Source organism: Oenanthe melanoleuca, chromosome Z, assembly GCF_029582105.1.
Source record: "Oenanthe melanoleuca isolate GR-GAL-2019-014 chromosome Z, OMel1.0, whole genome shotgun sequence".
Lineage (NCBI taxonomy): Eukaryota > Metazoa > Chordata > Aves > Passeriformes > Muscicapidae > Oenanthe > Oenanthe melanoleuca.
This window is the reverse complement of record NC_079362.1, coordinates 49,273,798-49,301,394: the sequence shown is the minus strand read 5'-3', so window position 1 is coordinate 49,301,394 and position 27,597 is coordinate 49,273,798. Positions and strand designations below refer to the sequence as shown.

General features: G+C 38.8%; 2 protein-coding genes across 3 annotated transcripts in view; one reads left to right on the top strand and one right to left on the bottom strand.

Moving 5' to 3' along the window:
* RIC1 (RIC1 homolog, RAB6A GEF complex partner 1) overlaps positions 1–2,219 on the top strand; it is a 45,884-nt gene extending 43,665 nt beyond the window's left edge. For both annotated transcript variants that reach the window (XM_056513218.1, XM_056513217.1), the window contains exons 24-26: positions 98–275; positions 409–597; positions 897–2,219. In XM_056513218.1, the coding sequence (XP_056369193.1) occupies positions 98–275; positions 409–597; positions 897–1,182 (653 nt within the window). In that variant the 3' untranslated portion in view covers positions 1,183–2,219. The remainder of the gene's footprint in view (positions 1–97; positions 276–408; positions 598–896) is intronic.
* A 4,779-nt stretch (positions 2,220–6,998) lies between these two features.
* Positions 6,999–27,332, bottom strand: ERMP1 (endoplasmic reticulum metallopeptidase 1). The gene is made up of 15 exons (XM_056513219.1): positions 27,008–27,332; positions 26,207–26,508; positions 23,001–23,128; positions 22,565–22,670; positions 21,577–21,723; positions 19,840–19,932; positions 18,265–18,477; positions 16,877–17,097; positions 14,004–14,178; positions 13,250–13,440; positions 12,453–12,605; positions 11,777–11,979; positions 10,949–11,064; positions 10,279–10,442; positions 6,999–9,213 (listed from the first exon to the last, which is right to left on the bottom strand). The coding sequence occupies exons 1-15, from the start codon at positions 27,286–27,288 to the stop codon at positions 9,049–9,051; spliced, it is 2,658 nt and encodes an 885-aa protein (XP_056369194.1). The 5' UTR covers positions 27,289–27,332; the 3' UTR covers positions 6,999–9,048.
* Between the last annotated feature and the right edge of the window lie 265 nt (positions 27,333–27,597).

The following is a 27,597-nucleotide window of genomic DNA, read 5'->3' as shown; positions in this document are numbered from 1 at the left end:
TGTTTGCCAGTTTTTATAGGAATTAGTTCAGAAGTTCTGGGTCTTACTAAAGTAAGTAGTTTCTTTTTTCCCTTATGTTTCTGAGTGTTTTTGATAGGTGATGAATGCAGCATTGGTTCAGCAACAGACCTGACTGAAACAAGTTCTATGGTGGATGGAGACTGGACCATGGTGGATGAGAACTTCTCCAGTCTAAGTTTAACTCAGTCAGAGCTCGAGCAGCTCTCTCTAGAGCTGGCCAGTAAAGGGCCACACAAGTCACAGGTGCAGCTGCGGTAAGTAATGACATGTGTGCCTTTGAGACTGAGAATTGCTGGCATGCAGCATTCAGAGAAATAAATAATCTACACAATCGCACTGCAGTTTTTGTCTTGGGTAGAAAAACAGACAGTCTTTTTTTCCATATAGGTACTTGCTACATATCTTCATGGAAGCAGGATGTCTGGATTGGTGTGTTGTCATAGGCCTTATTCTCAGAGAATCTTCAGTTATCAACCAGGTTTTCAGTATCATGCAGTCCTCTGATATTGATGGAGACATCTGTCAGAATATCAAGACTGGCCTAGATGCTGTTGACAAGTGGGCTTCTACGGATTGGTAAGTGTTACTTTCCACCTTCACATTCATTTGAGCTGTAGATGGCTACCTAAAAAGTAACTCTGCTTTATTATGTCAGCCTTAGCTGAAACCTCAGCTGAAACTTCAGAGAGTTGTAATTGAAGAGGGGAAAAAAAACCCCAAAACATAAACCAACCCAAAGCAACCAGCTTTCCAACTTTTATTTTTTTTATTAAGGTTGCACTTTTCTCTGTTTAAAAGCACTTCTGCTTTTCAGGCTCATGACAGAAGTACTGATTTTAATTCATTCATGGTGGTCTGTTCCATTCTCTTCTTAGCCCTGGGTACAAGCCATTTCTAAGTATCATCAAACCACAGATCCAGAAACTAAATGAAATCGTGGAAGAGCAAGTACAACCTGAAGCATTTCAGCCAGTGAATCCTTCTAAGGTTCCTGAACAAGCGAACCCAAGGGCTGAGGAAAGCAGGACTTCATCTAGCCATGGCACTAATCCTCAGAGTGATGGGGGCAGCAGCAGTGCAAGCAGACATGAAGAGGACAAGGCTAAGACTGAGGATGAGGATTCATTTCAAGAAGGCAGTTATGACTGTGTTGTGTCTTAAATGGAAGGTGAACAACTTCCTAGCATCAGGTGTGAAAGGAAGCAAACCAGCTCTTAGATCTGCTTCTGTGTTTTGGATTTGAACTCTTTTTTTAATTTTGTTTGTTTTGGTTTTTTAGTATTTCAATCTTTGAAATTTTTAGTGGGGATAACTAAACATCAGCTTAATCTAATAATTTCAAAAGGAGGCATGACTCTTTTTTGATGCAACCACCAGACTGCAGCTTTACATTTTGATACTTTAAATAGTGTTGGAGAGACAGTGAATATACACGGAGACAGATTCTGTCAATGTTCATCAGTACCTTTATATCACCAACAAGGTCTGAAGAAACTACTTACATCTTGCTTGAGTTTAAAAGGCAAAGAGGGGATTAAATATAAAAACTGTTTTCTTTGTGGCTTGCCTGCCTAATAAATGTCTGATCAATGCAGTTCGGATTGGTTTGATACCAATATTTTGTATTAAAGGACTGTAAAATATATTGTATGTTTTTGTGAATAATCTTGTATAAATACTCAAGACTGTACCATATTTCGAGGTACCTATATGTATTTGCATGTTTCTAGATGACTAGTAAAGTTAAAGCAGAGTTGCACTTCTTTCTGGATGAGGCATACTTTACTGACCTAACACTGACAAAAAGGTGGCTTACCTGTTTTTTACTGCCACTTAACAGATCTTGTAGTTGGGTTAAGGGACTGCTGAAGGTTATTTATTTCATTGTAAATTCTTTTCTGATAAATGGATTTTTTAAATGTAAATAATCATCATATACTCTTGCTATGGAAAACTAGTTTAACAGCTCATACTTAAACATTTTTCAAACATTTTATAATATGCATACTTCTAACTAAGACATATTTAACTTTCATACAATGTTATGAAAACCTGGCTGCAGAAGTCTGTTGCTTTGAGGTACTTATTTTTTCTAGCTGCTGTCCCTATGTAATAACTACCTGTAACAGTATTAATTTAGATATTAGCTTGTTTGTACTGTGCAATCTGAACAAAAATGCAACATTATTCATTTTATACATGATAAACTAGTTTATTTTTTATAACATCACTTGATTACTGACATGGACCAAACTAGTCATTGTAGGGTAGTTACGGCATCTGTTGCTTTTCTAGTATAGTTACTAAATGCACATCCATTTAAACTCTGAAAATGAAGAATATTCACAATTAAGTTTTAAATGAATTGTGGTTTCATCATCTTTATTTCCTTTGTAGATAAGATCAAGTGCTTTAAAATGTACAAATATTAAACTGTTGCTTTAGAATGGCTTTACTAAGCCAATACAACCAGTACAAGTGCAATAATTGCGAGTATTACGTGGAAAGCTGGAGCTATTAATGAGTGCAACTTGAACTTCATTTTAAGAGTTGAAACTGAGGCTGAAGTTAGAGGAAAGAAACTCAGTCTGAGTCCCAGCATTAAGCTTATTCTGCATTGTAGCTACTGGTTACAGATAATGTCTATCATACCTACAAGCCTGTTGTGACCTGACGTCAAAATTCATTATTGTTTTAAGGGGATAATACTTAAAGCTTTTTTTTTATGATAAAGAAACCTGCTTAATCTATGTTAAAAGAAATAAAAGCTGTGCTTCAAGTTAATATTTTTCTGTGGTTCTGTGGTAATGATGTACGTCAAGCCCACCTTGGCCAGCGTTCTGCTGTTCAGGTTTTGGATCTGTGCAAGTAAAACATACATTAACTGATATATTAACATTCTTAATATTCATATCTTACTACTGTGCTACTGTTGTTTAGCAGGTAAATCTTTTTAGTTGTGAAATTCTAGAAGTTTGTACTTCTTTAGTAGTAATTCTTTCTATGCAAATCTTACGTGCTAATTTTGTATTTTGACTTCACTGCTGTTACACTTGTAATTAAAAGACAAATGTATTCAATTTTATTTGAAGTTACTCCTGTGAGAAATAACTATTTCTGACTTCAAGCCATTCAGGTCATCTTAGAGGGACAATGCTCTCAGAGAAACCACCTGATGAAGACTGTTTTTTATACTCCTACAGCTTGTTTTTTAATGAAGGATGAAGGAATCAAACCTTAACCTTATTAGTGCATCTTTGAAGTTATGTCCACCTGCTGCTGTGAAAAGAGATGTTGTGGGTTTAGGTGGCAAGGGTGTGGTAGCAAGGATGGCTGTGTCAGACAGAGCCAGTTCCAACAGACACAGGGAAACCTGTCAGCCAAGCTGGTGCCTCCTCTCATGTATTTAATAAGGGGTAAAAAAAGCTGTGGGATATGAGTGAGGAAGAGTCCTGCAGGCAGCCAGGCCCGCCTGTGGCTCTGTGCACATTAAATTATATACTAACAGTCTTGCTGTTAGCCTCTTACTGCTGTGGTACTGTTCAGCAGCTTAATCCTTCTAGACAATAGGGAAGCAGGCTCTCCACCTGAAACCCACTGTGGTGCACAGTGGAGCAGATACCCACAGTGGCAGCCTTGGAGCACCCACACTAAACAGGTGGAAGGGTGAGCCCTGAAGGAAGCTGCAGCCCAAAGAGCCAACACAACAGCAGGTTTCTGGCAAGAACTGGGGCCCACAGGGGATCCATGGTGGAACAGTCTCTTCCTGAAGGGCTGCCCCAGCAAGAGGAAGAGCCACTTTGAAGTAGTTTAAGAGAGACCGTGTCCCATGGAGTGGACCCCATACTGGAGCAGGGCAATAAGGAGAGGAAGTGGAGACTTAACTGACCATCCCTAGTTCATCTACACCACTGTGAGAGAGAAGGTAGAAGAGCGAACCTGGGAAGAAAAGGGAGGTTGGAGAAATGTGTTCTATCATCATATTTTAATTAGTAATAAATTAATCTTCCCAAGTCCAGTTTGTTTCATCTGTTATGGATACCAGTGAGTAATGTCACTGTCTCAACCCATGAATTTTCTCATGCCATTTCCTCCTCCTGGTCTGCTGAGGGGAGGGGTCAGAGGGCAGTTTGGTAGGTACCCACCAGCTAGCCAGGGTTAACCCACCACAAAAGGTTTATTCACCTATAAATCTGCACTATTTAACTAAAGATAGGAAAAACTGGCCACTTAACCAATTGAGGATCAATATTTTCCATCTTGTTGGAATTCCAACATGTTGACACTTTTCACTTTGTGTATCCAGCTCACATAAAACTGATGTCAGATTTCCTCCTTCACAATTTGCATATCATCAAGTCTTCTTGATCTGTTTCTCATCCTGTGCAAAACTGCCACAGAAAAACAGGAACAATACACTGTATTCTTTGCTGCCAATTTAACAGATCCTTTCAACACTGGGTGTACTTGCAAAACTGCTTCAATCAAGTCACATTTCTGAAGGTAATTTCTCACAATCCCTTTTGTCAACCCAAGTAAGCTGGTTTTTCCTCAGAATGTTTTAGGTCAAAGAAACCAGTTCAGATGGTTTTAGAGCCAAAGTGTCTCTAAGCAACAGGTCTGAGACCCACTGTTAAGTAAGCAGAAATACCTAAATTCATACTATAGCCAGAACTTGTACAAAAGAGGTCCTTTTCATAATAAACTGAGGGGAGAAGTTGTCTGTGGCTATAATGATATTATGGAAGATGATGGGTAACTTGCTGAGGGTGGTAAGCTGGTTTCAACTGAAGGATGGATTAAGGGGGAACATAAAGGCTACAGAGAGCTTACTGTCTCAGCTTAGTTTCCTATCCTAGAGCTGAACACTGTTTGAAGTACTCTAGTAGGCAGTGACAGGAATGGCAGCATAGGGTGAATGGTCCGAGTTATCCCAGTGTTCATGCAGAGAAAAGAGAGATACAAACTTGTTGAGTATTCTGTTTATCACTGAAATAGGAAAACTCCTTGGGCCTACTTATTCAGAGAGCACTGAGAGAAGACTTTCAAGAGTCCACAGCTGGAGCCTGAAGCTACTATACAGCAGACATAAGGTACCTAACCACTCTTTATTTTTCCAAGTTGTTTCCTATCCTAAAAACTCCAAACTCCCCAAAAAACCCCAACAAACAAAAGACTAAAACAAAAAAAACCCCAAACAATACAAAACAAGAACCTCTAAACAAAACAAAACCCAAACCATCCAAGAACAACCAACCACTCCCTCCTCTGAAAAAAAAAAAAATCTCCAAATAAACTCTACATGGGTGGCTTTCTAAGATGGTTGCTTAAATTCATCTCTACATTTACTGGCTTTGAAGCTTATATTTGTTCCATTCTCAGAACAGATTCAAAGAACTGTTTCTTTTTAGATTAATTACTGCTGGATTTTAGGACAGATTCCTTCAGCTTTCTGAAACTGAATTTAAAAAAAAAAAAAGTTTGCTAAGGACCACTGATGCTTGACATCCTGCTTGAAATACACACAGCAGTGTCTAGAGTTCCCTAAACTGGCTTGTACTTCCTGCTCAAGACTCTGCTTTAATGCTTAGCATGTTCTCAAGCTGCACTCACAGCTTTGACAGAACCATGAAGAGCTGCAACCCAACAGAACCTCTTCCACAGTGAACAGGGGAGCCCGGCTAATTTCTAGGATCAATTTATCCCCCAAGACTGACAGGGATTTTCATGAAGGCTGAGAATGCATGTTCTGTCTTCAAAATGGAAGCCACAGTTACATAAACTGACACTAACCACAGAACATAGGTTTACTGATCTTGCATGTCTTGCATTCTCCACCAAGTTCTGAAATGGGTCATGCTCCAGGCCCCTTCCAGGTAATTGCCAAAAGTCAGATTATGTTTAGCCTTCAAAGGGAGAAAAGTACGGAACAGCTTTGCCATGCAGACAAACTGTTCTCCAGCTATGTCCCACCTGCTACAAACAGCTCTGCATAGACTTGTTAGATCTTGTCTCTGGTTAGTGTTTTTCCAGAAGGACTGCAATCCAACCCAGACCGACAGATGTTAAAGACAGGTCTTGTTAGCACAGAACAGCCCCACTCAGCTCAACAGTCTGTCAGTTTGTGTATGATAGCTGAAATTTTCCTGTTCACTGCACCTATCCCAACACTTTCTTCAAATGCATGCTTCTACTTGACAGACAATCCTGAAGGTATGGTGGCACACTGTAAGGATGCACTACATTGTATAACCACAACATACAGAAACCTCCTTTGCTTAAACTGATGAAGTGCTTAGTACTCAACTTCAGAAATACGTATTTTAACAGAGAACATAGTAGATTATCAAAGCAATCAAAATGAGAGAAAAATAGAAGAAAGCAGTTCAGAAAACGCTGTGAATGTAAATTGTTGCAGATGAGCACAAGTTTATGCTAATAAACTGTTTACTGCCTCCACAAAGAATAATGTTTCTACTCTATGCCCTTGTATCCCTGAAGTTACCAGCTGCATGCACTTATTTCATACACTTCAAAGAGTAAGTCACACAATGCTTTTTTAGGAGAAATAGTAACCCACCGTAGCAGATGACTCATCTGCTTGTACTTGAATAGGGAAGCAAACACAAACAGCAAATTTCTCCATCCTGTTTTTTTTTTTCTTAGATCAACAATAAATTTGGTCTCAACCATCAATTTTGCAAAGAATACTTAGCTTGGCTACCAGTGACTGCCCTGAATCACATCTTATCTCAAGACCACCTTTTCCTCTCCAGGAAACCAGCCAGAACTCACATTTTCACTTTTCTCAACTCAGATGATTTTGCATTCTTTGGCCAAGCTTATCTTCCACACAGCTGTAACAACAGCTGTCTAACCCAGCACCTCTTAGCAGTATTTCTACTGCAAGCTCAAGTAAAACATTAGAGCAATGAATGAAAACAACTTAAATATATAGCCTTTAATCATGCTAAAAATCAAGTGCCACCAATCAAGTTTTGCTTTTATTTACAAAGACAGAAAATTGCAACAAACCAGACACACCTCATAATTAAATTATTTAACAAGGATTAAATCCTGAGATAGCAGAAGTTATTGCTTAACTTAAAGTTTCAGAAATTGCCAACAACAGGCATTTCTATATTTTTGGCTCCCAGTATGAATTCTTCACACAGCACTTTCAAAGCTTTAAATCATAGGCAAAACACAAAAATCAAAACTGAGGAAGATGGTAAATATCAGTGCAGCTTTAGTTAACTAGCTGTGCATCAGCTAGAGTACAGTACAACACATTCCTTGAGATTCACAGGAGTTTTAGTTCATAACTCTGATCTTTAAATCACTAGTAGCACTTTTAAATAATACAGGGATTGTACTTTCAAATCAGATACAATCAAATGAGCAATAATTAATGCACATTAATGTATAAACCCACAGGTTTTAAGATACTTATGGCCAGTTCATTATGATTACAGTAATTAAACCTCTTACCCTAGTCTATGAGTGAGCTGACAATCTTTGTTAATGTTCCTTGCAACCAATGACACTGGTTCTTTCCACTATTACACATAGAATGATCCAAAGGAAAAACACCTGACTGGAGAGTTGTTATCCATCACACCTCACACAAATTAACTGTCACACAATTTTCTTTCATGTGCTCTGCAAACTTACCAGTACTAGCATGTTTCTACTTGAAATGATGATGCTTGCACAAAATCTCTGCATGACATTAGGCAATACTCATGAGATTAACAAAAAACACTTAAATTTGTAGCGTGGTATTGATACAGCAAAATGTTTTATATATAATTTGGAAAAAAACCCATGAAATTCCTTCAAATATGCCAAGTTCTTTGAATTTCAGAAATTACCTTTAACTATTAACCACTGCACTAAAAAAACCCCAAAACCTGGGAAGTATAATAAAAGAGATCAGTAGCTTCTGATTTCAAAGCTTGTCAATTAAAATTGGAAGATACTCTAAAACACTTACAGTCATTTATAAAATCCATCCTATGAAAATAAAATAAGAGCAACCCAGAATATTAGACATATTTTCAAGATTACTCTTTTAGGTACTTTTCCTTATGAAAAGGAAACCTTATTTTTAAAACAGTAAAATGTATTAGCAAGTGCAATACTGACAAACTACCAAAAATTTCTCCAGAGGAGATACCAAAATTAGCCAATTCTAATAAATTGGAAGGTAACTTAAAATTTAGAGTAGATTAATTATAAGACCCACTTAAAGGAGTATGGACTTTGGACTCTCACATATGAGTGAGCAAGTCACATGTTCATGTGCTGATAGTGAACTATCCCAATAAGAACAAAATCACAAGGTAGTTAGGTTGAACTTAGCCACTCATGCTGTAATACCAAAGAGATAAGAAAAGGGGTAGAACTAAGATTTTAACAGAAACATACTATTTGGATAAACAATTACCACATTCCATCATAATATTGATTTCTCTGTATTGTGCATTTCCCAAGGACTCAATGCAACCTACATGAGTACCACAGCTTACAGTGAACTTCATCCAGTGACAAAAGTAATGCTCAGGACTTTGCTTCCTCTGCCCTGCTCCCGCAGGAACAAACAGCTTATAGCTGGAGATCAGACTTGAACAGGACGGATAGGATTGGCAGGTGATACTCCATGTATCAATGAATGTACGGTTTTATTTTACACAGCATCAAAATAATTCCATAGAGCCCTTCCATTACAATTGCCACCATTTATTATGCTAATATTACTTTGTCAAGTGCAGTTTTCATTTTAAGAAACCCACTAGCCAAATTGTCACTTCAGTGGAAGAGCCAAGGTGAACTGCATTCAGAAAAGTATAATTATATCCCCAAGATAGCAGTAGTCTTTAAACAGTCAAACTGCCAAAGAAACACCATTTGCTGAAGTATTTTAAACTCTTGCTGAAGTCTCTGGCATCTTGTTAGAAAGTGCTTGCCACAAGGGCATTCTGCATCAGAGATAACCCTATCAGCCCTGCAGCATTGCTGTCAAAATTAAAAGACAAAAAGATCGTAAGTACAGGACCAGCCAGAAGAAAATGTCCAGTTTGGAAACCTCTCCAGTAAGGCATAGAGTTGAGGTGACTTTTGATCTTCCCCAAAAAAGTAATGTGCTGCTATGGCAAGGGAGACTATTCCATCAGAATGCTTTTCTGGGGCCTGAAAGTGAGAAAAGGATAACACAGTTTTTATGATTGTTCATGACTTTTCAACATGGGATCAATTTAGATGCACTTTTCTACAGACTGTACCTATGCAGCAAAATCCACCCTGCAGCTCTTTGTCCTCTATGTTTAAACACTTCCTATCTTCAATATACCAGTCTGATTACAATACGAGTTCAATTTGAAATGAACTGGCAACCAGATGTTTAGCTCACAGTGCCTCTAATGTGTTACACAGCTTCCAGACAAACAATGTTTGTATCTGTTTTGCTGACAAATCAAGATATGGACTCCAACACAATACTTACACTGATCCTTCTATGGCAAATCCTGAGGATATAAAGCCCCTTTTGCCTAGCTTTGCCTCTATCAGTCTTGCAAGGCTTGTCACACTTGAGACTCCAGTCTGCCTTATCTGCCTTAATAATCCTTTGAGGATTACTTGTGTTTAGACTGCCTGGTGCAGGAAGGAAAAAGGGACTTTCTGAACTTTCAAACATACTTGTAATATTTACTCAAAGGATAAGACACTGTTAAACCTATAGTAAAAACATACAGGTCTGCAAAAAATTATTCCTTTACAAGTTAGAAGGGTGGGGAAGCAGATCATAAATCCCACTGAAACAGCATAGCTGGAAGCAAGGCTGAAAATACAAGACAGGTAAATTTTCCACCAATTTCCCAAAACCATGCAAACAAGAGAAGAGAAAGAGAACTACTTATAATAATAAAAATCAACTCTGAAATAACAGTCGTAAAGATAAAACTTCAAGAACTGTGAGGTTAAGATCAGAGAAATCCAAACTTTTGATCAAAGACCATGCAGACAAGCAAAGTATTCTTCCCTTGGCTGCTTGTCAAGTTAGCATATTATGCATGGAAAACACATGGGAGCTGATCTACAAAGCTGATGTATTAAAAGAGGGATATTAGAATTTAGATCCAGAAAATAAAGCAAAGCTTTAGGAAGTTCCTGTGACATTTTTCACATAGGGATGCAGCGGTGGTGGGAAGGGGGTGTTCCAAGGCATCACCAGGCTTCCAGCGGTGCAGCACTCACCGTCAGTTCCACCCAGAAGTGCCAGGGAGCCGCCTGCAGCCCGCGGGAGTAGAACACAAAGTAGTCTCCCCCCACGCTGGCGACCGGCGTTCCATCGCCGAGGGACCAGCGGGACAGCGCCGAGCCCGCGCGCGGCCGCGCGTACAGCGACATGTGGCTCGGGCCTGCGGGGACAGAGACGCGCGGCCGCATGTATCAGCAACCACCTGCTTCCCCACCCAACACCACGGCATCCTTCAACTACTACTCATGCCTTCCAAAGCATGATAGAAACGTCTTCTCTACAAAAGATGCTTTAATTTTTTCTAAGCACTGGGATAAGTGAGATGATGATGCAATAGAGGAACACAGGACATTTTATAATAATAAATATAATATAGTCTTATATATACTAACATATAAAATGCTACAGATTCAGTTTAAAAAGCACCTGCAGTAAAACAATCAGGACTTACTCAAGACAGCAGAGGTTATCAGTCCCAGAAATAAGAAGTGCAAGATACCACTCACAGTTTCTAGTATGCTATGAAACTGAATTACTTCATGCTAATCTCAGAAAGCTCACTATCTTGGGAATGGTACTAGAACCTGCAGTACTGGAGTCAAAGCCTGATTTATTATGGGCATAAAAATAAAAACAAATCATAAACCAGAATCTTCAGTCACTCACCAGATACTTCAAAGCTTAACCTCACAGAGTTCCACGGCATCAGCTGCTTGGACAGAAGTTTAAACTGAATGGGGCTTCTTGGCAAAATTTCTGGAGCAGGAAGATACCAGTTTTTCCTGTGAAAAAAAAAGCTGCAAGTTATTCTCAATGCAACACCCTGAGGTACTAAACATCAGAAGACAAGAAGTTTCCCTGTAATACAGCTGATTGTGCTGCTACGACATGAAATATTCAAAAGGGGTTGATTCCAGCAAAAGGCAGGTAAAATCAGCCTGTGGCCAGACAAATATTTAAAGGGCATACTAATGGAAAAAACAGTCACCACTGTATTAATTCATTACCTTCATCTGCCTTAAATTACATAACAAATGAGTGAAAATATTTTCATCTTCAAACGGCCAAACTTTCGCTCTCAAGATTCTTGAGGTGTTAGAAATAGCCACAGCAGCTGTTTCCTTCTGTGGAGACCTGCTACTCTAGACATCCTCTGCTGTCAGCTGTGATGAAGGAAGGGAAGAAGGGAGGAGACATATATCCTCCTACTCTGAACTGCCCTTCAGGAGACCCTTCACCTTTTTCTCCACTGGTGCTTACATCTATTTCCACCACATCAATTTCTACAGATCCTGCAGCACACCCATAAATCTCTTGCAGAGATTGTGGCAGAAGACACAGTATCCAGGTAGAATTTTGTCTTCTGAAGAGGAAGGATTATTCACTTTTAGACCAAGATGATTGTTAGTTTTTCTTCCCTTACATAAATGAAATTGTGTAAGTGACCCTCGATTTTGCAGTGAAGTGCTCAAGTTAAAGTGAGCTCATACGAACCGGAACATGAAATGCACTGGCAGAATCCAAGGAAGGCCACAGAAGGGAGCCTGCTCATCACATGGAGTTCTAATGGTGTCATTGATTTCAGGTACATGGGGAGTTATGTGAGATATTCCATTATAATCAAACCCATTAATCCATATACCAGAGTCACTTTTAACCACATTTCCATCTAGATCATGAAATCTTCTGCTTGTGTGCTAGAAGAAAAAAAACAACACAGAAAGAAATTGGAGCCTCTGGAGTTTGTAAATGTCAGAGGCGATTCTGAAATGTCCTTCGTGTGAACCCTTAACGTCTACTGCATTTTCTGCAGACCTTTCAGCACTGAACACTGAATATATATCCGAGTATTTATGAATATAAATGCAAGAATTACTCACATAAGAAACATACCATAGAAACACAATCAGAAGATGACAATGTTGGCCCACTACAAACCACAGCCACTTTTTAAATTTGAATTGCTTACACAATTCACCCACTTAAAACTCCCTACGATGTCCTACTCTTCTGACACAGATGAGTACACTGAGAGTGAACTAGCGAAACATTACCAATTGTTTCAAACCCAAGAATAATCACCAGAGCTTTTAAACCAAGAAAGAAAGAAATATTAAGCCTTGAAAAAACCAAACACTTCTGCAACCAAAAGAGGCAAAACTTTTCTTACCTGGAGAAAGACTCGCTTAGGCTTTGGATTAGCTGCATCAGAACTGTAAGGAAAGAAGATTCCACTACAAACGAGAATCAGAGTAACTACAAACACAGTAGTTAAAGTTACTAGCGTCGTTTTTGTACTTTTGACAAGGTAAATGAAGTTAATCTAGAGAATAAAAAAACAGTCCAGTTATAAAACTGCAATACTTACATCTAAGACACCACTTGTATAATTCTAAAATTCAATTACAGAACTGAGGATACATTAAAAAGACATAATTGCAAGTATCACCTCATACATGATACTTCTTTTTAATCTTAGTATTTAAAACCAGGATTTTTAGGATTATTTATTTTATAAAAAAGGAATAAAGCGAGTGCTTCCTGCAGATTTTCAAACTTTCCTGTTTTTAAAACGCCTACCAACAAAAAAAAACCCCAAGAGAATCTTTCCAAGTTTTATGGCAGCAGAAAAAGCTCACAAATCTGAGAACTCTTTTTGAAGTTCATAAATGTATTGTTCAGTCATACGTTACATCTAAAACAAATCTCTCCTCAAAATTCAGCATTACATTTCGTATTTACATCAGTTTTGCATCAGATCATAGAGCAATATAAGCTCGGCTTCAATGACCTTTCTTTGACTAACACAAACCGTGCAATCTTTGACGTATGTTCTAGAACTTTCCTGTAACATTGAAGATATTGTCAAATTATCACTAACTTCTAGTATTAACTAAAAAACCCATCTTATTTTAAAGTACAGAGAAAATGTAAGGGTTTTAAACAACATTTACAAATTATACTTACAAAATAGGAAGACAGGATCATAGTGAAGATCACAATAAATCCTGCTAACACCATATCTGGTGGAATTTCTGAACCACTTCGTCCCATGACAGGTGTAAACATTTCAAACACAGTCCAACTAAGATACAGCATATACAGATAGGGAACAAACATCCCCAGCATGTACATCACAATAAACTTTATTGTGGCACCTGTACAGAACAGGAAAAAAATAAAAGACAAAAAAGTAAAAGTTTAAAAGGACATAAACACATAGCTTTACTGATATAGTAAAGCAAGGATATACTGCTGCAAGGCCCAATACACAGTACTGGTCCTTACCCCTGACATGGATATGGAAAGGAGATCTCATTTTGCACAGCCAACACCAGTATAATTTTCAAAACCACCACAAAATTAATCTTGTAATACAAAAAAAGTTCAAACAACAAAAGTTCAAAAAGTTCAAAAAGTTTTCTGTCCCAAGCATTCTTTAAATACTACAATATTTTTATGAGCCTCCGCTGTTCATCAAAATTCTGATCACTTATTAATACACTCACATACTGTTCTTTTAGCCTGAGACATGGGATGTTTTTCAGTGTATTTTTTTAAAGCTTCTCACACTTTCAAACCGTCTTTAGTTCAAGAACACTTTTTTCATTACAAAAATGTGACAATTAATTTGACTACTCAAAGGCAATGTTTGCAATTTCTTTTGCTTAAATAAGGGTATAAGTTTTGAAACACAATCCCTGCCCCTGAAAACCCATACCTTTTTGGCTGAATTCCTTGTGGATCATCAGCTTAGTGAGTAAAGGAAATGCTACCCATAAGGTACAAATGAATGCTGAACAAAGGCCCAGCTGAGTCATCACAGCCAATGCTATTGACCAAATCATCAACGAGGCATCAAAAAAAACATCTCCCAGGTACTGCTCATTCACATTCTGTAACAAAAAGAAGTAAATACATTTCATTACTGTGCACATTCCACAGATCACATCTCATGAGAACACACAGAAAAATCCATATTTCTTGTATACAAATTTTTTCCTTGGGCAAAACAATTTTGACAAGCATCATCTCACCATTCTCTTACCATACAGAAATATCCATGACAGAATATTTTTTTATAGTTAGTTTTCTAAATCTGCTGACATAACTTGAAGAACAGATTACACAGACTGGGGAAGAAGAATGTACAAATGACAATACAAAAGAATACAAAAGGCAAAAATGGCCTTTTTAAAAAAAAATGTAACACAGCACATTAAAAAATTATGCAATATTTATGGGGGGAAAAAATTATCTGGACCTCCTGAGAGCATAAAATTGTTTTTGAACAGCTGTTAACAGACTTCTTACACAAGCACTGTTATTAGTGCACAAATATTATACTGGTGCCTTTTTAGGTCATGCCACAAGCTGTCACTTCAGAAGGATGCTCATTAAAATACGATATCTGTTTTGAATAAAAGACATCATAGGTGAAACAACACCAAATATGTTTCGGGGGGTGGGGGGAAGAATAAATTTAGCCATCAAAAATCTGATTTGCTTTGGTTTTGGGGGTATCTTTATGTTACATGGGCAATGCTGCAATGTTTGCAGTACACGATTCTTAACTGCATATAGCAAGAGGGACTGCTTACAGGAACAATGATTATCAGAAAGCACCTCCTTCAGTTTCGGGGTGAGAAGAAAAAAAAAGGAGGAGAGTGAAGAAACATACACGTTGCCAAACCTATTTCAAAACATAAAGCTTATCAACTCACAAGCTGTTGAGCCACGAACAGGCACTGATAGCCAAGGAAGACTGACTTCCAAAATTTTTATGCAACTTTTAAGTCAAACACAAGTTACAGAAGCAAAATTAACTGTACGTTGTAGTGCAAGCTACAGCATGCAACATTTTTGATTTTCAGAAGGCTGATCTGATTAGGCAATCAGCAGGCATGAAGTAGATCCAGAAACTGAAATGTCTTAACAGCTAATGAAAGTATCAGCCAGTTCATCCAGAAGACTGGAAAACAGTAACATTGCATCTATTTCAACTTTTCCACAAAGAATAACTTGGTAACATGCATGCACCAGTTAACACTTCCCTTCCCCAAAAAATGTTTTAAAACTCCACTTCCAGAGAAAGACATGATGGATACACTTAGAAATTTTTTCATACAATCAAATGGCACCAAGTTCTTAAAACTTTTTCAAACATTTGTATTTAGCTGACAACTAAGGCTTCCTAAATTCCCTTGTCCAAAATCCACCCAAAAGGCTGAGACAGTAAGTAACAGCAAGCTGAATGACTAATTACTACTGCACCTAAAACCTCAACCTAGCAGGCCTAGCAGGAGTAGTAAACTTCTGCCCTGGAAGAGCGCCATCTATCAGACACCTCAAGACTATTTGTATTTAACACAAAACCATATGGGACTGTTATGATCTATAATTATGAAATTATTATACAAGTTAAATCACACTGGTTAGTACATAAAAAAGCATCCTAAGCAAAACAGGTACACAGACAGTAATCATGACACATGACAGCAATGGAAAAGTAATGCACACCAAAACCTCACTGAGCCTTGCAGGGGCTTAAATGAGTTTCATCTATCACAGGAACACAGACAACCAAGAGCTCTGTTCTATCTCCAGCTGTGGTTAAGACAACTATAAATCAGAATAATCATGGAATTGTTTAGGTTGGAAAATACCTTTGAGATTATTTGATCTAAGCCTTGCACTGCCAAGGCCACTGGTAAATCATGTCCCTACATACATGCATCTTTTAAATACCTCCAGGGATGGTGTCCTAACCCTTTCCCAGGGCAATCTGTTTCAGAACTTGGTAACCCTTTCCATAAAGAAATGTCTCTTAATTTGAACCTTCTGTGGCATAACTTGAGGCCATTTCCTCTTGTCCTGTTGCTGGCTGCCTTGGAGAAGAGACCAACCCCACCCGGCTACAACCTCCTTTCAAGCAGTTGTAGAGAGTGATCAGGTCCTCCTGAGCCTCCTCTCCTCCAGCCTAAACAACCTCATCTGCCTCAGCTGCTCCTCACAGAACTTGTGCTCCACACCTTCCCCAGCTCCACTGCCCTTCTCTGGACGTGCTCCAGTACCTCAATATCCTTCTTTTACTGAGGGACCCAGAACTGAACACAGGATTTGAGGTGTGGCCTCCCCAGTGCTGAGTACAGGGGACAATCCCTGCCCTGCTCCTGCTGGCCACACCATTGCTGGAACAGGCCAGGATGCCATTGGCCTTCTTGGCCACCTGGGCACTGCTGGCTCATGTTCAGCTGCTGTCAGCAGCACCCCCAGCTCCTTTTCCTGTGGTAGCTTTGCAGCCACTCTGCCCCAGCCTGTGGCACTGCCTGGGGCTGTTGTGACCTAAGTCACAAAGGCTCCTGCCTTTTGTCTGAAACATCTCTTAAAGGTCAAAGCTGCCTTAAATCACATAGCTCTTACCTCTCTGATTTAGCAGAACAATCGCTATGTTTAGATGAAGCAATTTTTTACAGCAACATTTTAAATACTGAAAACTTTTCGCTTTTTTTTTAAAATGCAGATCAAAAGGTAAGTGTTCCACAGATTAAACACCTCATTGCCCTTCAACAATAACAACAAAGTTTTGCCTACCTTGTAGAAGAACTTTTTGGCTAGCATGTGCACAAGAATGAGCTTAGCTGCAGCTGCAGTGCCATAGAGAGACACAGAAACATAGAAATGGGTGTACCAAGAAAGAGCCCGTCCAATGATGGAGACAAACATTGCCACCATGAGGACTGCCACCAGTGTGCACACCCAGCTCGTCAGGGTTACGCCGAATGCAGTCAGCAACTTCTTCAGGTTATTAATAGCTATGAAGAACAAAAAGAAGTTTCATTCAACACTTGTTCTACTGTAGACTGTCATCAAAATATTAATCATTCCATAGTGTAACTAATTTAATAACCAAAATAAAGGGGTCTCCAGTGAAGAGATCTTAATGGCATAGCTTGCATCACTTAGCCTGCTTCTTTGCATGTCTATTTGCACACATACCTGTTGCAAGGTTTATTCCCAGAATGCTGATGTATTTTGCAGATTACAGCTTTCTTGACAGCAAAAAATTTACTAGGGAGTGCAGCCATCATGCCACTTTTAAGTATACAAAAATATCCAACAAGAAACCCAACAAAAAACAACAACAAACCTCCAAACCAAAATAAAAATTCCCTCAACAAAATACTAAACCAAATCAAACAAACAAACCACCAAAAAAAAAGTTCCCCTTCTCATTCCCCCAATAAACCCCAACAACAACAGAAAATTTGAGCTTTTTTTATTGGAACATTTTCTTACTCCAAAACTGTTTCCTTGATTTTGAAGACAAGATGGGTGTTTTCTTAAGCACCTTTTTTTTTTAAACAGGCATGTTCTTACACATACGAAGAAGGTCTAAATAGATTAAAGTTGATTTATTAAGCATTGCTATCATTTTCCTCACTTTTATCTTACTTGGTTCTGTCTACAGACAGGTGCTGAAGAAACACGGTTCTGACACCATATCTGAATTAACAAAATAAAAAAAAAATATGGATACTAGGCAAATTTTTTTTCAATTTCCAGATCTTTAAAAGATTTAATTTTAATATTCAAGAAATGATAAGAGACAAAATCATGATTCATAAATGCTAGACATCTAGGCCTATCATATTCTTTCACCATTACAAATACTCAGATGCAAGATTTAAATACAAAGCAACTCCTATGGCATGCTGCACACCTAAAATTTATTTCTGAAGTTCAACTAACCAGATGCTGTAATGGCCTGAACACTTTTTCACCCACATTTTTGCATCTAGTAAATTGCATCTAAACAAATTGCTATCTGTTTAAGTGTCATACAATTTTAAAAAAACTAATAATAGTAATAAAAAACCCAGCAACAACAGCAGAAACAAACAAACAACCAAACAAACCAAAAAAACCAAACCAAACCAAACCAAACCCCCCAAAAAATCCTAAAAATCACCTAGACTTACCTCTGGGTTTTGGCTGTAACACTTTTTTGCTTAAATAAAAAAAAGCAACTGCTGCTGTAATGTAGTTCATAATTGTGCCAACACGAGCAGGATAAGCCAGAACAAACAAACCAAGTATATCAAAGAACACAACATTTCCATGTCGATACTCAAAAGACTTTGCCAACTTTTCTGATGTAGCTAGGTATTTTAGGACAGCTAGAATATTGTCACCTAATAAAAGAGCAGATACACAATATAATTATATGAAGTTTGATAAATTACCACACAGCTTTTTTAATATAGCCATTCTGAAAAACTCTATGGAAATATCCTCATTGAAGACATGAATACATTAATAATTGTTCTCAAATTGGTATGTGACAGTACGCACATAATCATATTTTCATGAGTTATTCTATCCAGATGTCAAAATAAGTGTATTTGGGAAGTCTCTTGCACTTAGACACCCCAACAGTGAAGGCAACAATCAGGCTTTCAGCCCATAAACTCTTTACTTCTGATATTTAGCACTGGACCTGAAGGCTAACCCATAGAAGAGTTCATAATTTCTTGATCTTCCTCCTCTTCCCACCACTAACCCCTCCAGGTTTCCATGACTATGAATTACCTGCCTTTCTTTCCCTAGAGAACTGTAAAGACAAGGCCACTATTTTCCTTTGTAGGCTCCAGGCATCAATCATCTTGTCCTTTTATAAAGTACAGTTGAAACACAGGTAACCAAATGAGAACAATCATTCTCAGCTTTCATCTTGCTTTTATTAGACCATTAGACCATTACTGGCTGTGAAGTCTGTTTTGGTTTTGATTTTGTTTCTTTTAATCTGTGCTATATTTAGCAAAGTTCTACATAAAACCACCACGACTATTAAAATCATCTTTCCAACAGGAATTTAAAGGTGTTACTTTCTGTCCTCCAGCTAAATTTGTGCAACAAAGTATTTAAAACCCTTATTCATGCTAGTCATCTAAGACGGCTTCTATATAAACTTGAAGAGCAAATAATCAAAATCCTGGAGGCATTTAGGATTATGCTAGCTTTTCCTGCGAAATTAAATATCTTCATAATTTTCTTTACCGCAGTCTGTCACAACCTGTTCTAGAAAATAAATTATGCTTACCCAGTCTGTGGGCTACCACATTAAGTTTGACCAACGTCCACTCTAATACAAAAACCTCTGTTAGCAGATCAGTCTCTATGCCACCAACCCACTCAAAAGCTCCCAGTGAGAAACATTAACCAATAATGGTACTTAGTGAGATAAAAGGAACACAGAATGCTGAATAATCAGGTACTAGTGGACAGACAATAACTTTGGTTTGAAAGTAACTGTGGAATCTAATTAACATCACCGGATGCTGATAAAGTTTATCTTCCCAAGCTGACCAAATATATTTCCTTTTTTATTTAAAAGGCTTGTATTCAGTTAATTCTTTGTTCTTTAGAGCATAACCAATATGTACTAAATGTGTAATTAAAATTATTAATTTATCACTACAGCAGTCTTACAGCAAAATGAAAAAGCAGCTACAATACTACTCTTTGGTAAATTACTGAATTCTTAAAATACCAACCTGCTCTCTGAATGGAGTCCGTCAAAATTCTGTCTGATGTGTCATATTCTGTATGGTAAATGTACCCATTTTCAATAAAAGCCAAATCTATTCCTACAAAAAGAGAAGCAGCATTTTTAAAATCTATGCAGTCCTAAAACCCCAAAACAAATACGCGAAAGCCTCCATACACTTCACAGAAAATGCTGCTCTACTTTGTAACTCAGTCATTATCCTTAGAGATGAACAAAATAGTCTTCTTTGCAGAAGGAAAACTAACTGACTTCCAGTGTCTTTAAGAGAGAATAGTCTTAAAACATTTTAAAGTATCTGTCCTTTCGCAGGTAAGGATTCCCATGACATCTGTATGCAACTGGAGAAACACATGAAAAGGCCGGATCATCTCAGCTTCAGAAAAGATGTACAAGGTGCTTGTCAAATATTTACTTGCAACACTTCAATAAATGTTCATGCTGAAAAGTAATGAAAAGCAGCACTGTGAAACTAGAGAGCACCTTCTCAAAATACCAGGTGTGCTCTTTGTACTTCTAATGTGTAAACAATTTTTCAGAGAGCAGGTCTGAAAATGCTTCATTTCAAAGTCCAAATAATTTGTTCAAACAAACAAAAGTATTTACCAAAACCCAAAGGTTATTCTGCTTCATTAGTTATATATTCAGTGTATCCCATTCATCTGTTCAGCTGCATATGCAAAAAGCTGGTATCTGCAATCTGAATTCTCAGAATTTCTGGCAAATTAGGTCTCAATTCTGAGGAATTAATCACTTTTTTAACTTAATTTTTATTGGTTTATTAAAAAAAACCCCAGAGGTCAGTCAGAAATCATTTACCATCCAGGTATGATTTTGAACAAAGAAAACATTGTACAAAATCAACTACTTTATTTTCAGACTAGGACTGTACTTCAGAACAGCACAGAATATGCCAGAACAATTGCTTTGTACTAACAATTAATTAAAAAATATAATTTTTCTTGAAAGTGACTTCAATGACAACCTGTCCTGGACAACAAGGACTTTACAGAAGTTTACATACAGTCTTTTGAACTGTGTTCACACTTAGTGAACATTTCACATTTCTTTCCCACTGTTCATTCTCCACAGAAAGGATACCAATCTGTAAACCAGCAAAACTAAAAAGCTTCCGTCCTGCCCTTGATTATGAAAAACACAAACAAAACCCACCAAAAGGCCCCCCAAAACCAACAACCAAATCCCCCAAAACAAAACAATGCCACCAGTAAGGGAAAAAAAACAATCCATAAGAACCAAACAAAAACAACAAAAACCCCAACAACAACCAAAACATCCCCAATTAAAATAACCAGGGGTATTGAAAACGCATTAATGACTATGTCACTATCTCTAAAGGTGATGATTTTGATTTATCCATTAGATATAAACATTTCATTCCTGCAAGCAGGTTATTAACATCATGTACCAAAATGTTTCTAAACAGAGTATTTAATACAGTATTGTTGATTCCTGGAGTATTTTCCTGGTTTTCAGTAAACTTTTCTACCATGCAGCTTCTTTCTTGAAAATACCAGCTGTCCATAAACATTGCTAGCAAACTATATGACAAACTCAACCTAAAGACTTTTTCCTTAGGAAAGGAACAGGGAAATTCCCTCCCAGTGTGAGACAGACCAAATTTGAGGATGTTCACATACTCAACCACACAACAGTGTCCTTGTCATAAATGTAATATGTATTGACGTGCCTTTTGATAACATACCTGGAACATTGCCAAAATCCCTGTAGATACGGAAGTCAGTATCTGCCGGGATAATACCACTCTGAAATATTTCCTGTGCCACCACAGAGGCAAAGGGATGTTTGGCCGCAACTACATACGCTTGTACCAACCAAGGGTTCTCAGGCCCTAACAAAAGATGAGCAGAAAAATTCACAGCAAATATTTTTTGAACTTCAGTTAGGATAGCATACTTATGGTAACAAATAACACAAAGTAACTCACTGGAGATTTAACACTGGTGCCCTACAGAGCATAAAGTACAACTGTCTTGGATGAATGACTCACACTTGAGAGAAAGAATTAGCTACACCTGGGGAGACAAAAACCGAGCCACTGTTGCCTCCCATGTTCAGTGACAGAGCAGATAAGCCATGTCCCAGAAAGACCCAGCATTAATGGGTCTTTTTAGCCAAGCTTCCAATCCATCATACAATGCATCACACATCAATACCATTGTTTAGAAAAAGCCTCTCCCCCTAAAGCACTCAGTGCAAGTAAGCAGCCAAGCAGCTTCAGCAGTACAAGTCCACAGTCCAGCTAGGATGGGGCAGAGGTCTAACCATAGCCTACAAAACACAGAAGTTTTGCTGCTTCCTGATCATGAGATGGAGTTCTAATGCCAACATCTTCCTGCAAAGATTTTAAAAGAATTGCTGTGAAAAATAAATAGAAAATATGAAAGTATGAGTATTAAGATATATGTACTATTCAAATGTTTTTCTCCTTTTTATCTTGATATAAAAGGGAAACACAACTTCTATTACTTTGCCCTTCACAGACTCCCCACCTATGAAGCAACTTCTGTGGCAGTGCTTTACACTGTAACTATCTAAAGACCGAGAACAACTTAATTGCAACATAGGACTGGGGAAAAGGCACAGAGGTTCTCTTGTCTTCTTCTTGTGAGTAATTTTCAATATTATCAAATTATCCTAGTGTAGAAATTGGACACAATGCAAGCCCATACCTGTTTGAAAAACAAGTTCTTTTCCTCCTACACCTGCTGCCTCCAGGTTAATAAAAGCTCTGATTGACTTAGCCCACTCATGTTGTGTAATGAAGCCATGACTAGCCTTGATGGGAAAACAAAAAAATATAGGTCAAATATGTACCAGACAAGCCTAAATGTTATTTTCCATCATTCAAGACGGCATGTAATTCAAGATTGCACAAGGCAGATTACACAAAAAGATGCAGAAAATGCAAGTCTTCTACTTAAACTAATATAGACAATATTCTTAATCCAACTGTATTTTTCCCTTTGAAATCATAAATATTTTCCTTAGAAAGGACAGGTAATTAATGAAAATTTCAAGAGATTTAACACAAACTATATCTTTCATTTGTTAAGAGTTTTAATATACTATTTTGATGTATAATTTATAATCATGACACATTCTCACCTGCAAAATATTTTCTTCTGCACCATTAAATAAGAATATGACAGCATGCTGCAGGGACTCTGATGATTTTGAAAGCGTGTTAAGTATTTCAAGCATCACTGCACAGCTAACAGCATCATCACTGGCACCTTAAAATAATCAGCAAAATAATAAGGTTTACAATAAACGCACAGATTTGCAACAAAAACAAAAGAGAAAAAATGGTTCATGCTATTTCAGTCACTTAATATAACTGCAGTACAATTGCGTTAAGCTTCAGTATGTTTTCTGGTACTGGTTGTACCCTCTGTTTATATTAGTTGAAAGCAACAGCTGAAGGAAAAATGATGTTCAGAAGTTGAGCAAGTGAATTACAAGATATCAGATCAAACACTATGGCTCAAGAAAAGCAGACTAACCAGGTTACTAGTAAAGCAATGTGATCGTTATCTACTTTCCTAAATAGAACATGAATAAATAAGGATGTAATTTTCATTCATTTTCACTTCATAGTACTCAAATTTTAAAAAATAAACGTTCCCACACAAGTCACCCTTAAAGCATTCTACACCATTAGACTGCATTCAATTAGAAGGACAAAACCTCAAAGTAACATAAAGCTAAGACCGCAAAATAAAGTTAAGGAAGTATCAGAACATCTTTAAAAGCCTCCATAAGGTATGTATTATAATAAAAGATTTTCATGATCAGATGCTTTTCACAATCCTTCTTTCTCTGCAGAAACCGCTTTCACTCTAATCTCTGTTCTCCTTGAGTTTCTCATCCAACACTACAATCTCACACCTCCCACGCCTCACTGTTTTTTATCTTGATTAAGTATCTAGTCAAGGTCTCCCATTTTCCCACTTGCCTCACTTTGGTGCAAGCTGTAGCACCTCCCTATCCCGCTCCAATAAATAATATTTGGAAGAAAACAGAAATTTAAACCTCATCCCTTTTGTCCTTGCTTGCGTACGCTGCTGACATGCACTGAGATGCTGACAATAGTGTGTTCAGGCCCCGGCATGCTATTTAGGTACACTTGTTAGCTGCTCAAAATATTCAATTTACACATTAAAAAGAACAGAGCAGCTTTTCCAAAGCTTGTCATCAGGCAAAACTTAAGAAGCATCTGCTATGAAAAGGGCATATTCCTAATATAAACATAAATCTTAGTCTAGATTTTAGCTTTAGTTTATTGCACAGAATAAATAAATTTGAAATCTTTCCAAAATACCTCTCCTATTTCTCAGAAATTATGGCCTTTATTCTGACAAAAGCTTTCTATAGATCGCCACCCAACTACCTGATTTAAAGCCCTGACTGTCACAGGTTTTCACTAATTTCACAGAATATCACAGAACATTCTGAGTTGGAAGGGACCTTAATTGCTACCCAAATTTATCAGGAGTCTGCTCTTAGCCACACTGAATTCTTTTATTTAAAATGGTGCATTGAAAACTCACCAGATGCGTATTTACAGTCAGGTAAGTAATTTATCTGCCTTGCTGCAAGGCTAAGAAAAATAAAAGTTGTTGGCTTCTAGAGTCATACAGATTTACATCTGATAAAAGCAGCCATGTTGCCATAGACTATTACAGAAACTTGCAGAGAAAATATACCCCAATACCTCACACACAATAAAACTGACAGGAGGTTGTAACAGACTTTACAGCAGATACCAGTAACTTAAGAAAACCACATTACGTCTGCAAAGCCCATCTTTTTCTGTAATGCAAAAACGGGCTGTAAACAAACAGCTAAAAGAAATACAGAAGAGAAAACAAGAGGTTCTTGCTTAGGTAATGTGAAGTGGCATACTAAGAAAACAAAAGGCAGAGCAGCTCCTTGATGCTATAAAGAGGTAGGCTGCTTTGTGATGAAGAACAAGCACACAGGCTGATTTCTAGCTCCTCTGAAGATTTCTGTAAAATCCTAACAAACCATTATCGTATTTTTTTGGCACTTCAGTGAAGGTTGGTGAAATATTTTACTGTCTGAGTAACTGAAAAGAAAATAATTGATGTAAACATAATCCTGATTTATACTCCACAGAAATTGACACACAATTTACACACGACATTAATTTGAAAACAATTTTTAATTATCATAATACTATGCTTGTGAAATATTCTAAGTCTAGACAGACTATACATACAGTAATTAGCACCTCTGCAGTACCTCAATCATACAGCATGTATCATAATCATGCATTTATTAAGCTTAATTTAGAAACTCATGCTGTACAAATATGATTGAGGAAAAAGAGAAGTTCTGTATACTATTTATGGACAGAAAAAAGGCAGGAGTCCAGCAAAAGCTTTGTTTCTCTAGCTCATACTCAACCATTTCCTTAATAATGAAGACCAGTCACATGTGCTAAAGAACAAAAGGTTCACCACCAAAAAGTAAAATAGTGCGTGGGATGTAAATGAAGAAACTCCAGTAAAAGCTGCACCGTTGGTGAGTGCCATCTGTGGGTGTTTTTCAACTGTAATAACAGGCACACACCTGTGGCTGAGTGTTACAACAAACTTTGTTTTTTTTATATCCTTACCTTCCCAGCTTTGTTAAACCCACAAATTTACAAAGCAGTTTACACCCTGATACTGCAGTAACAATTTAACAGGATTGTATTTTAAAAATACAGAGGAACAAAAACAAGAGAGTATGCAACAATGACAGTCAAACTAATAGTAAAAGATGTACCCACTACCAAGGCAACAGCACCCCAGCCTTTGATCACTACAGTCTTTTGAGACTGAAGCTTTGAATGTGCAAAGAAAAAAAATCTGGCATATCTTAAGCATATCAGACTGAGGTACCAGCAAAAGGAGGGGAAACCAGACTCGTTAGTGGGGGTGGGCAAAGTCTCTGGCACAAAGCATCCGGTGAAAGCAAAACCAGGATTGAATCAGTACGGAAGTATGAAAAGACTTGGACGATGGGTGGAAACAGCACATGAACTATATGCATAAGCAGTGAATTATAACAAGGGTAGATATAACCAAACTTCCCAGAAATCTAAATAAGCATCTGCCTACCAGAAAGTGAATGTGAAATCCTGAGTTTAACAGGATCAACCTGTCACTCTAAACAATGAATTTCACTGAGACCAAGATGACACATGCATTATTCAAACGTGGCTACTTGGTAGCAGAAATCCATGAGCCAAGCTCTGTGGCTCATGTAACACACAGAAACATGGAACAAACACACGGACCTACCCGGGGTATTTGGTACGCAATCAAAGTGACAATTGGATAACACTGCATGCTCAGCTCCATTGCGAGGTTCCAGCTTCACTACCACATTGGTTATGTTTGCATAGTAACTAGTAAAGCCTCCTAAAAAGTCAATGCTGAAGGAGCCCGTGGGTCTCTGTATGTCTATAGATATCTTGTGAGCATCCGTGCTTTCTCTTTCTATTCCCCTAATTTGTTCTAAGAGGTAGTTAACTGCAAGAACTTCATTTTCTGGACTTCCAACTGTTCTGGGCCCAATTGCTGTAATGTTGTCAAGATACCCCCTGTAAGACATAAATTAAAACTTAAGCATCAATACTTTCAACATTTGGTATGCAACTTATCTACAACTGTAACATTTTGTACATGGTTCTATTTCAAAACTCAAGGTAAGCAAAAGAGGCTAAAGCCAGTTAGGGCAATAAGGGGCATATAGACCTGATTCTTTTACTCAGGACTCTGTATTTTAACTATGATATTAAGCCATTGTACCGGTTTTCTGGTCTGAGCACATCAATTCAAAAATAAACAAAAGCATGGAGAAGCTAAAGATACCTCTTCAGAGAGGTTCTGTATACACATACATGCCCTTTTATGAATGTCTGAAAAAACACACCTTTAACAAAGCATACACGGGGCACTACACGAGGCTACTAGAACTAAACTATGGGGGACGCCCTGTTCCATCGGCTCCGAGCTCTCGCCAGGGCACAGCACGGCACGACCCCTCTGCCGGGGACCGCCACCCAGCCCGGCCGCGTCCCGCCCGGCTCCCCGCCGTACCTGGCGCGGGCGGCGCTGAAGTCGCGGGGCTCGTCGGCGGCGGGCGGGCGGCTCAGCAGCTGCCGGTGCGACACCTGCGCCAGCGCCCGCAGCCCCAGCAGGTACAGCAGCACCAGCGGCGCCCCCCGCGCCTCGGGCAGCGGCAGCAGCGGCCGCCGCCCGCCCCGCTTCTTCCCGCCCGTGCCGCGGTCGCCGTCCTCCCGCGGCGGCGGCTGGCGGCGGTCGCGCTGTGCGGCGGTGGCGCGGAGCCGCCACCCGCCCGTGTCCCCGCCGCGCTCCATGGCCGCGCCGTGCGCCCGCCCGCCGCGCAGCCGCCGTACGGGCCCGGGCCCGGGTCAGAGCGCGGCCCGGCCCGGCCCGGCCCGGCCCCGCCCGCCGCTCACGTGGGCCCGCGGCGGGCCCGGCCGCGGCCCCGCCTGCCCGGCGCTGTCGCCTGGCCTTGGAACGAGCAGGCGGAACCCGGTCCGGCCTCCCTGCCGAGCAGGGTCATCCCAGAACGCGTGGCAGGGGATTTGTCCATACTGTTCTTCAATATCCCCAAGTGGGGGAGACTCCACAGCTTCTCTGGGCAATCTGTTACAGTGCTCAGT

What these genes read in the sequence shown, in the direction of transcription:
- ERMP1 (XM_056513219.1), bottom strand. Translation starts at nt 27,288, where the DNA reads ATGGAGCGCGGCGGGGACACGGGCGGGTGGCGGCTCCGCGCCACCGCC. An exon ending in GGACTCCATTCAGAGAGCAG is followed by an intron (nt 18,478 to 19,839) that starts GTTGGTATTTTA and finishes CTCTTTTATTAG; the next exon opens with GTGACAATATTCTAGCTGTC. An exon ending in TGATCCTGTCTTCCTATTTT is followed by an intron (nt 12,606 to 13,249) that starts GTAAGTATAATT and finishes TTTATTCTCTAG; the next exon opens with ATTAACTTCATTTACCTTGT.